This window comes from Meleagris gallopavo, chromosome 5, assembly GCF_000146605.3.
Source record: "Meleagris gallopavo isolate NT-WF06-2002-E0010 breed Aviagen turkey brand Nicholas breeding stock chromosome 5, Turkey_5.1, whole genome shotgun sequence".
In the NCBI taxonomy this organism is placed as follows: domain Eukaryota; kingdom Metazoa; phylum Chordata; class Aves; order Galliformes; family Phasianidae; genus Meleagris; species Meleagris gallopavo.
Genome location: NC_015015.2, coordinates 37,352,631 through 37,363,627, shown reverse-complemented (window position 1 = coordinate 37,363,627; position 10,997 = coordinate 37,352,631). Strand labels below are relative to the sequence as shown.

Here is a 10,997-nt window from a genome sequence, read left to right as displayed (position 1 = left end):
CTGGGAAGCATCCTTTCTGAACCTGGAGCCAGCTGTGCAATATCAGAGCTAATCAGAAAGGTTTCAGAGCCAACAGAACTCAGCCTTTGCCCAGCAGAGGCCAGCACAAACACAGCATTTCCTCATTCTTTGCTTGCGATGAAGAGTAACCTTCCCGTCTGGAATTCCTCCACTCAAGGAGTTTCACTGCTGCTGGAAGCTCTCATTGCTATTTGGAGGAGCTCTTCAGCAAAGGCCTGCATCGTGCAGCAGAAGGGCACTGTGATATGGCCACAGCTTGGCCAGGTAGCACCAGACCCCATGTCTGCCTGTACACCAGGAGCAGCAGCACCCTGCTCACACACTGTGTGCTCAGATGCTGGCTGAAGGGCCGGTGGACCTGAGCAAAGATGATGTCCCAGGCTTTGGGTGTGGATATCTGTCTCTCAGGGAGCCATTTTTCATAACAAAAGAAGACAGCATCTTAGACACCCAAAAATAACCAGAAACAATGGGGAGGTCAAAACCCACTCAAACCATGAAAAGCATCTTCTGTGATCAAGTTTTTGAGGGCGGGACTGGGGCAAAGACAAGTCAGATTGGGAGATGTTTCCCTTAGCATCCATATCTGGTGTTGGGCCAATGCTGGGTGAGCTCAGCACTGCCTGAAGGGCGTCCAGTGTGAAGCCCTGTGGAGGCAGGGCACCCTGGCTGGTGCTGCCAGGACTACTGTTTATGTTCCTGAGAGGATGTTGTTGCATACCCGTCTCCCAGTCTCAGCACTTACCACTTATTTTCATTCTGAGTCGCAGTAATAAATCGAAGACGTTACCAGTAGTCTAGCAATACTGTGGGCATCTCGCAGAACCCCACCCAGGCTGCAAGATTTCAGGCCTTGAAAGCTCTGCAACAAAAATATTGCCCTTATAGCTGTACGGCACACATGCATCAGGCTGGGACAGATGGTGCTTTCTCATTATTGGTGGCGATACTGCTGTAAGTCAGTGCAAACTTTGCCGAGGCTGTTGCATTCTCCATCCTCCGATCCAGCATAACCCACTGAGCACAAGGGCATCAGAGCCCTAAGAAACAGTAAGTGAAAAACCCAGGGCCAAACCCACAGATGCTGGAGGAGCAGAAACTGAGCTTTGCAAACCTGAGCTCTTGAAGAGCTCAAGTTGTTTCTGCACGGTCGGTCTAAAGGGTCAAATCCCTGTGAAATGCAGCCTGGGTAGCTCCAGGCAAGGCCTGTGCAGGGAGCAGCAGCAGCTCTGGCCATGGTATAAAGGGATGACGTGAAGCTTACATCAGCAACACTGCTTGTGATACCCTATGCTGAAAAAATAGCAGCTAGTGTTTCTCAGGGAGGGCAACAGTTGTGAGCCAGCATTAGCATCAGGACCTCCACTGGCAGGTGGACTTTGGCCTTGTGATTGTGCTGATAGCCAGGCTGGGGATCCTGGGGTGCAGAGTCTGCCTGTACCACCACTGACACCTCCACTCAGCATCCCTAACAGGACCATGCTGCTCTGCAGAGCATACCCAATGCCAGGTCCAGCCCTACAGCAGGGAACAGCCCATCTCCCCCTAGACCCTGCCTCCACAGACCATTGTTCTAGCAATGAGATGAATGAGATGAGTTTTCCCCCACTGCCACTCCAGCTTCCCTGTGTCATGCAGGACCTTCAGAGTGGCTGACCCTATCTCAAAAAACAAAGCACGAAGCATTTTCATTCTTTATTTTACAAAAATAAACCAGTTTCACCCTGGTACTCTGTGTCCCCCAACCTTCCCCTCCACCCCTGCTCTCATTCCTATGCCTGGAGCTCCTGATGCTGCACGCTGCAGCCAGCCACTAGCACAAGGGCAGCCTGTGATGTCCCCAGGCAAGAACCAGGGAACAGCTGATGCTGAATTCTCCTCTTTCCAGGATCCAAGCTGGAATCCGCCTGAAGATGCCTGCTGGTGGCTCTGCCATTTCTGCACAGGGAACAAGTCTTGGACAAAGTCACTCAGAGTACACACTTTGAGAAGGGGTGTCTGTCCGTTCGCCCCTCTCCAGATGGAAAAGCAAGCCCCACAAATTGGTTCCTGGCCGCCCCAAGTGGGCTCAGTGCTGGAAGCGTGGGGAACTGATGTGGGGCTGGTGGAAGGAGTGTGCAGCGTAAAGCACCTCCGGGGGTGGGGGTGGGGCGATGCCAGGATGGAGCAGAGCGGTTCGTGGGAGCTCAGCACCGAGGTGAAGTGCTTCATCTCCTCTGTCAACTGCTTGATCTCCCGGCGCAGGGCTGCGTTCTGCCTCTCCAGGTCTTCGCTCTCCTGGGGAGACAAAACCACGGGGGCTTCCTTAGCTGCAGGTGTGAATGGGGACGTTGGGGGGGATGGAGGGGGGAAGAGCGGTGCGATTACAAGTGGGGCTGTAGGAGCTGCCCTGCATTTGAACATGCTGCAGCATCATGGCCTGGGACCCCTTCTGATCATGGAATCATAAAGGTTGGAAAAGACCAGTAAGATCAGCTAGTCCAACCCTCAAACCACTCCCACTGTGCCCGCTAAACTACGTCCCCCAGTGTCACCTCCCAGCCCCTCCCAGCCGGTGCTCTCCAGGAGCAGAGCTAGGGTCTCGTGCTCGCACCTCTCAGCCCAGCACTTTCCAGAACAACACGTTTCCGGCAAATTCAGCACCGAGCGGCAGCAGGGCAACACCCCCTGCAGCAGGCTGGGTGCGATGCTGGCGGCCCGGGCTTACGAGAAGTGCGCCCGCCCAGGCTTTCTCGCTCCCTCTCACGCACATGCACGCTGCTGGCCGCTTCCCGGGCCGTGCGGCCGGGGGGAGGGTGCGCCGAATAACCGCCGTCTTTAACCAGAAAACCACCTGCCACAGGAAACCTGTCATTGCCCTGGAAAGAAAAGACTCACTGCTTCCTGCTAGCAGCCGGGGAAACCAGCGGCACGGCGGGGAGGAGGGGGGAGACGCTTGAGTCAGAAGAAAAGAGAAACCCGGGCCTCAGAGATGAATTATTACTGATATTAATGAGAATAACAACAAAGGGGCTATGCTCAGCCTTGCCTCAGCAACCCAGAGCAAAGCACACCCTTTGCTAGTGAGAGGTGGGCGGCTCCAAGTGGGGCATCCCAGGTACTGGTGGCCATGCAGCAAGACAGAAGGAAGCAGGGAGCACTCTGGGAATTCAGCCAAAGCGGGACCTAGGAGAGCTGCACCAGACCCCCGGAGAAATGAACTTGTCAGACCTCCACCACTGCACTGACTGCTGGAGGTGCCTGCTCTCCACACACAGTGTAAATGCACCCAGCGCTTACGGCACTAAATGGGCATCATCGCATCATCTCTGGGATGTGACAAAATGTTTTGTCACTGACGTCAGGCTGTGAGCTGACAGAAATCACCTTGTGGCCAGGAGCTCCAACCTCACTGTGACCCATTCACCTCAACACAAGCTGCAATGCCTGGGGACAGATGGAGCTGCTGGCTCCTTGAAAGCACTTCAACCCCAAGTTTTCCGAGCAGAACTGTGTAGAGGCACCATTCCTCATGCAGAGCCCACCAGAGACGGAGGGGACTAGGGATGAACTGGAAAAGCCTTAGCAAAAATTCACCATCCACTCTCTACTTGCCTCCACGTGCTTCTGCATCAGTCCCAGATCCCAGCTCACGGGAAAGGAATGAGTCTCTGTTACTGATGTCATTTGAATATTTATCTGCTAAGAAAGTTGTCTGGTGTCTGCCCTAAGAGCAGCCCAATTCTTGGTGCAAGTCAGGATTTTCCTGAGGGAAGATGAAAGCCCCTATCCGTCTCTAGGATTGCCTAGGACAGAGCATCAAGCCCAAGGAAGAGTCTGTCTCCACCCCTTGAATGCACAGCTCCCAGAGCCATTGCTGCTGGCAGAACTAATGAATGCAGACAGCCTGGAGCCATGTCACTTCTACTAGAATCATCCACTACATAGGAAAAAGTGAGGTCTCTGTTGTAAAATCAGCTGCAAGCACGGACTGAGGTCACAATGTGAGAGGTAAGGCTCAGGAACTATACCTCAATTCTTTCAAAAAATGAAGACTTGGGGAAATATGAAGACTTCTAAGTCAAAGGATATTTTTTTTGAATGTGAACTTGACTATCGCACTTCAGAGGGACAACATACTTCAGGGACAAAGATGGCTCTGCATCCTGCTCACCAGCAGCCCAAAACACACAGGACTGCATTTATCAGTGCAAAATGCAAAAGGTGCTTGCCCCTGTGTTCCAACACTGATCAGATGTTCCTGGCCAAGTGCACACAGCAAGAAATGGCCATCCCTCCTGAAATGTACGTTCCTGATTCACCACACTGGGAGGAGCTGCAGAGTGCCTGTGGTGCCACAGGGTAGAATGGAACAACAGGGGTGAAACCAAAGCAGGGAAAATCCATGCTGCGCAAGAAGAAATGCCTCCAGGTACTGTATGGTGTTCAGATATAAGAAGGGATGCATGCTCTGCCATAGGGATGTTTTAAAATATTGGAAAATGATTAATAGTTTTTCATCTGCATTGCGCAGCATTTCAAAAAGGCTTGCTTATATGCTTGTTGCATCACCAAACAAATAAGTAACAACATGAAGCACGAACCTGGGAGCCTAATGAACCTGTGCTTTCCCGTGCAACCCTAATGAAGCTGTGCTTTCAAAGAGCTTCTGGCTGAAGCATTCAGAAGAAATTAAGGGAGGAAATTGGTCATGCCAAACTGAGAGATAAAGTCTTGATATTGAACTGCATGCTAAACTAAAGGCTTCAGTGGCCATCACCCTTTCTGATGGGAGGTGACAATAGGACCTGCCAGGCATGAATCCTGGCAGCAATGACCCCATGGGAAAGGCAGACATGGTACCAGTGACACAGAATGAGTCATCTTGATTGAGCCTAGAGAGGAAACCTGTAACATTTGGTAGATGAACCAGAGGATTTCACTCTGGACCTGCTGAAGAAGGAGTGTCCCTGAGCATCTCAGTAAAGGAAAGCTGCCCATGCTATTAGCACTGCCTCCAACACCCTGCCTTGGCTCCACTGCTCCTGTCCTGGCTCAACCAAGTACCTCCAATCCTATTCCCCCAGGGGAGAGCATGCTGTCCCCACTGTGAGCCCTCCATGCAGGGAATGGAAAAGGCTGGATGTGCTCACCAAGTGCAGTGTATCTGCTTTCTGGGTCTGCCGCAGGCGGCTCTTCTGGGCAGCAATGCGGTTCTTCTCCCTCCTCTGAACTTTCCTCATGTCATCAGAAGAGTCCTAGGGAAACATGAGGCATGGAAATGACTGCAGCAACCCTCCTTCACCCTGCTTCTCCTGGGCTGGAGATGGGAAAGCAGCAGATAACAGCCTTGAAGCACAGGCTATGAAACGCATCCTCCTCAGCACAAAGGTAAAGTTCTGCCTCAGGGACATGTGATGCTTTTTACATCTCAGATGCCAGGAGAGGCAGATCTGATCCCCTAACCATCCTGGCACAACTGGGAGATGACTGCTTTGCCAAGACACCAGCCAAGGCTATGACTTGAGGAACATGGGCAAGGACTTCTCCAGAACAGAGAGAATTTGAGTTTCTTGCTCAGGAAACCTTTCCCTTCACTTCTCTGGAAAGATATGGCACTGCAGTTATTCCAGCTCCTTGTCTTTCCAGAGATGCATCCCGTGCTTTCCTTCTTCCATCCCTGTAGGTCCCAAACCCTCTTCCCACCACCCTTCTCTGTCAGTTTTGGATTGTTGCAGACCCTTATAGCATGGTGCAGCTCACTATGACGCTGCATGCTTAACTAGGCAGACTCTGACTTTTAGCCTTATCCCCAGATCTCCTTCACTCCAGCTCTCCCATCCCCGTGTTTGCTCCTTTCTGCAGTCCCTTGGCAGCAACAATCCACAGTGCTGCCCGTGGTGCTCCTGAGCAGAAGCTCAGTCTTGTGGTGCCAGGTCAAGAGCTTCGTGCAGCAGCCCTTCTCTGTTCAGATCTGGTCTTGCTGCTGCCTTCTGACAGTTAAAACCGTCATACAGATTCTTTCATCTTCTGTTTTCATATGGCGCTGCCTCTTTTGTGGACTCTCTAACATTCGCACCACTGCTCCCCCACAGGACTATGAAACTCAGCCACAAAAGTTATCTTCCCAGCCCATCAGTCTGTCCACATCCTCTCCCCCCCTCCACCCCGCCCAAGATCTTTTCTCTTCTTTGAACTTAACCGTTTTATCCTTGCCTTCGTTACCCTACCAACTTCATACGTGGTAGATCCCAATACTGCACCAAGCCCAGTCCCTTGGCAGTCTCTGTGCTTCATCCTCTTCTCGCCCAGGATGCCTCCCCATCCCTGGCTGCAAGCCTGAAATCACCAGCTCTAATCATCCCGGAGATTTCTGAACAAAGTCTCGGGTATATGCTGGTGCTGTCAGCACTTGGCAGGTGCCAAATGATAGCTATAATGAAGGTGATAGAAATATCTTTGGCTGGCAGAAACTAACACAAGCCCAAGACCTACCATTAAGGCACTCTGTACAATACTCTGTACAAAAATTCCTTCAGCCTAGCATCACTGAGATGAAAACCTTCTGAAGATGAATAAGAAGAGCAGACCCAAAGCAGCAGGGTTTCCCCTGGACCCTGAATGCTCTGCAAGGCAGTGGGAAGCAGGCAGGTTCCCCTAAGCATCCTCTTAGTGACACTGGACTCTGCACGCAGCCTCCTACATAGCAGTTAGCATGGGGCCCACAGTGCTATGGGGTCCGCCCTTGTCCTCAGTACAGCCCCAGCTCTCTGGGCTTCCTCTCCCCTACACCTCTTTCAGTGGGCACTGCTCCCAGCTCAGCCCCACATCCCACTCTCTCCACAGCAGTTCCTAGAAAACCCACCACATCATGTCATGCAGGCAGCAGCAAGGGATGCCAGGCTTCCTCATGGCCGCTTAGAGCCTCCTGCCAACCTGAAGGAGAGCTGGGGAGAGACAGGGAAGGGTCTCCATTTACCTGCTTGCTAGGAGGGGGGACTGGCTGGAGATGCTGGAGTCACTGCTGTCGGAGCTGTGGGGCATGGCTCCTGTCTCTGGCTCCCAGGACCTCCTCGGCTTCCTTTGCACCTGTGGTGTGCCTGGCTTCCCTCTTTCTCCCCTGATTCCTCCTCCGCCTTGGGGTGCTCACTGGGCTCTAGCACTCCCGAGCCCAGAGGCACACTGTCCTTCTGTCCTGTGCTCTGCTGCTTCCTCTGCCTCTCCGCTCTGAGCTCTGCACCTTCCTTTAGGTCTCAGCCTCCTGTGGTTTCTCAGAACCTAGGGGATGTAAGCTGAAAGTCACGTGGCCGGAAACTTTAAGACGAAGAAGAAAAGTTACAGAAGAAGAAGAAGAAAAAAAAAAAAACACATCTGGGAAAAATGAGCTTCAAAATAGCCTGAAAAAACCCCGAAAAACACCTTCAAGCAGTAGAAAAACAGTAAGATGGGTTTTCTCCGAGACAAACAGCACAGATGTAAAGGGAAGAAAAGCCCCAGCCCTGGCTGCGAAACCAGGACCCTCAAAGGAGGGCAGCGCGGAGGAGTTGGTGTTGGGAGCCCCAGAAACTCCAGAGCAGGAGGAGCTGCGCACCCATGGTCTTATGAGGGCAGGAGGCAGTCCAAAGCTGGTGACCTCCATCACCCCAACCCTGCTGGGAAGTTCCAAAGCAGCCTCCCTCAACCCCACAGCCCACTCGCCTGTCCTGCCACCCCAGCACTGCCTGCGCAAGTGTCAGGGGAGACCTGCATCCTCAGCCAGCGTCACCTAGATGCTGCTGGTACCATGACTTGTGTACGTGGGATGAGCCAGGCCCAGATGAAACAAAAGCTGAGATGGAAAACATTTGGAGTTGTTGGAGGGAGCGGGAAGGTCCTATAGACCTTCAGCTAGAGCTGAGACCTGATTGTCACTCCGTGCCACAGTACAAGCTTGTCCATCTTGGGTACATGCAGCTGTTGTGCATGGGTCCTGGCTCCCTGCTTCCTGCCTGCTTCATTCTTGCCCTCTCTCACCATAGCCAGCATCAGAAGATGTGAAGACAGGAATATATATCACAGCATACTGGGTTTGTTTCCTTGCTATTTGCTCTCTGAGAGCACTCTGCTTTGGGCATGGCCCTATAGCTGCTGTGCTTCAATTTGCCTCACCCGCAACTCTGCAGATGATGGTGTGGGAGCAGGGAGAGAAACAAGACCATTCCTTTCCCAGTCATTTCGCAGCATTGGAGCCAGATGGGTGAGCGGGGCCGGGTGCCAGCAGGTTGTCCATCACAGATAGAAGTACACATCCTCAGAGCGACTGGATGCACACGCGTGCTGTGAAGGGCAGATATTGAGCAAAGCACAAGCCCACCCACAGTAACGCACTACTGTAGAAAGCAGCAGTTCGCAGTTCCCGCTCACCAGTGTTTCAATTCCTTCCGCTTTCTGCACAGGAATATCAAAGCACAGTGCAGCGCTGTACCCTAGCCCCAGCAGCCTGTGCTTTCACAGCCCCAAACCCACACGAGTGCCCTGTGCCAGGCATGGTGAGTGGGTGCTTGCAGCGGGGCAAATGACCCTTCAGCTCTAGCAGCTCGGGGTCATGCCCACTGCCCTGGGCAACCTGTTCCATGCCCAGCTCCCTCTGGTGAAGGACCTTTTCTTAACCCCCCACCTGACCGTCCCCTGACGCTGCTCCATGCCGTTCCCTCAGGCCCTGTTGCTATCACCACAGAGCAGTGCTCAGCTCTGGCCCTCCGCTCCCTGCAAGGAGCCGCAGGCTGCCATGAGGCCTTCCCTCATCCTTCTCTCCAAGTGGAGGTGCACAGTCCCTACCTGTGAGCAGAAAGTTTGCTTGCTCAGCACACAGAGCTTCTCAGAGTCCCCAGGAACATTGCACTCGCAGGTCGCTCGCTGATGAGAAGAAGGGCAGATTCAGGGCTGCCAAGCTGCTGCTGGCAGACAAACCATTGAACCATCACTTCACTCACTGCCTCACTACGTTTCCTCTGAATGCTACAACCCCGCACAGTGCTTCTTTTGCAGGAAGCACACTGTTGAATTCCCACTGTCCAGAGGAAACCCACACTCCTCTGGCATCAATCACATCTCATGGATTACCTGGGCTCCCATCCACCACATCAGTAGTTCCTTCACGCCTTACCTCAAAGGCTCTACAAACTGCTGTTGCCCAAGGCAGGATGCAGAGAACTCCTTCCTCACTTGCCTCATCCTTGGGCAAACAAGCCAAATGCCCTCCTTTGGCAGCCAGCAAGCCCAGCAGCTGAGAAGCAATTCAGCCAGGGACAAGTAGTTGGCAGGATGTAGTTCTGGAAGCTGGGAAAGCAGGCACAAGTTGGGCAATCATTACTATGAAAACTCATTTGATCCTCAAAAGGAAAGTCTGGAGCTACGTCTTAGCTGGGCTCTTTTTAGCAGCCCAGGGCTGATAGAGGAATCCCAGCTGGCAGCCTACCTAGGAGCCAGCCTTTTGACCCCCATGCTTCATGTTGGTGACTTAAACGCACACTGTGAATAGCATCCCCTGACTTTCTCTCTGGGATCATTTAAGTTTCTTGACCTTAATCACAGCAGCTGCAAAATCATTATCAGCAGCGCTGAATGAGCTTGCAACACGTGTTAGGTCACTGCCATGCCAGCAGACCTACGGAGCAGGGATAGTTCTCAGAGGAGCGTAGGGGAAGGATGGAATCATCTGGTTCTGCATCGGTCCCTGCTGAAGGCAGTCCCATTACCTGAAGCGTGCAGATGATGCGAGGGCAGAGAGGTGACAGGGACTGGAAGCTGGGGGTTTGCATGACCTCAGCTACAGAGAAATGGTCTGACAGCAACAATGTGCAACTCAGCAAGAACAAATGCAAATGTAAAGCAACGCAAAGTGTATAGAGAAGAAGTGGGGAATAACCAGCTAGGCAGCAGAACAGCAGGGAAAAGTCTGGGGGTTACAGAGCCATCTCAAAGCAAAGCGTTGGCAGCAGCGCGGAGCTGTGCAAGCAGGCAGGCAGCAAGTGGGTGAGGGAGGTGAGGGGATGGCTGCCCCTCCCAAGGGGTGAAAAAGCCTAGAAGAAAATAACTGATGGGGTGAACACACCAAACTCCTGCATGAAGAAGAAGGAGCGAAGATGATGGGTCCACTCAGTCTAGAAAAGAGAACACCTGGGGGCGAGCGGAGGGTGGGGGAGGAAGGAGCTCTCTTTAATATGCTGTAATGGAAAGAGTGGTCAGCTAGCTGTTTTCTGTGCAGCCGGCGCCAGGCTTCAATGGCAGTGAGAGAGATTCAGGTCAGAGTTTAAAAAGAGGTCAAAGTTAGAAAGGCAACGCTGTCCCTTTCACACAAAGCGGTGAGGAACAAACCTTTGTCAGAAATGGTCCAGGTTTCATCCTGCTTCTGTAGGACAGGCTGGAGAGAGATGCTCCCAGGGTTTAAATAGTAGTTATTTACAGGATAACTACTAAGAGAGCACATTGTGCATCTGCCAGGCTTTAACTGCAGCCTGCCCCCACACCTCCCCATGCACACTGCTTTCTCAGGAGAGAAGACTGCTGCAGCTTCCCCATAAACCTACCGCATCCATCTCACTCATCTTCTTTGCATGAGCACTCAGTGAATAGTGCTATTTAAAAAGCCAGCATAGGGAAGTTAATCAGCTTCAGCCTCCTGTAAACCGTGGGGGTTGCTTCTGCTCCACATGTAACATTTTATGCAAACACCTTCTCACAATACAATCACAACAATTTGCATATATTCCCCATCCGAGTTCAAAGACTCTTGTGTGGGATTCAGTGCTGATGAGTGAGTGGTGGTGAACGAAGGCCTCACACTACCTGGCAAGTTTCTGCAGCACAGCATCCCGTCCCAGCAGCACAGGCTACTCCTATCTGCACCAGGGCAGCTTCCCCAGCTGGCAGGACAGCCTGTCTCTATCCTAGGATTATATCACCTGTGCTAAGGTAAGGGGGAGCAGGAGAGCCAGGGCTCCATCCCACTGAGTTTA

General features: G+C 52.5%; 1 protein-coding gene across 1 annotated transcript; it reads right to left on the bottom strand.

Moving 5' to 3' along the window:
* Positions 1–1,952: 1,952 nt before the first annotated feature.
* BATF (basic leucine zipper ATF-like transcription factor) lies at positions 1,953–10,350 on the bottom strand. The gene is given in 6 exon segments (XM_019615754.2): positions 1,953–2,175; positions 2,178–2,298; positions 5,154–5,258; positions 6,980–6,997; positions 7,000–7,278; positions 8,149–10,350. Coding segments are annotated over 5 exon segments (375 nt in total). The 5' UTR covers positions 7,045–7,278; positions 8,149–10,350; the 3' UTR covers positions 1,953–2,089.
* Between the last annotated feature and the right edge of the window lie 647 nt (positions 10,351–10,997).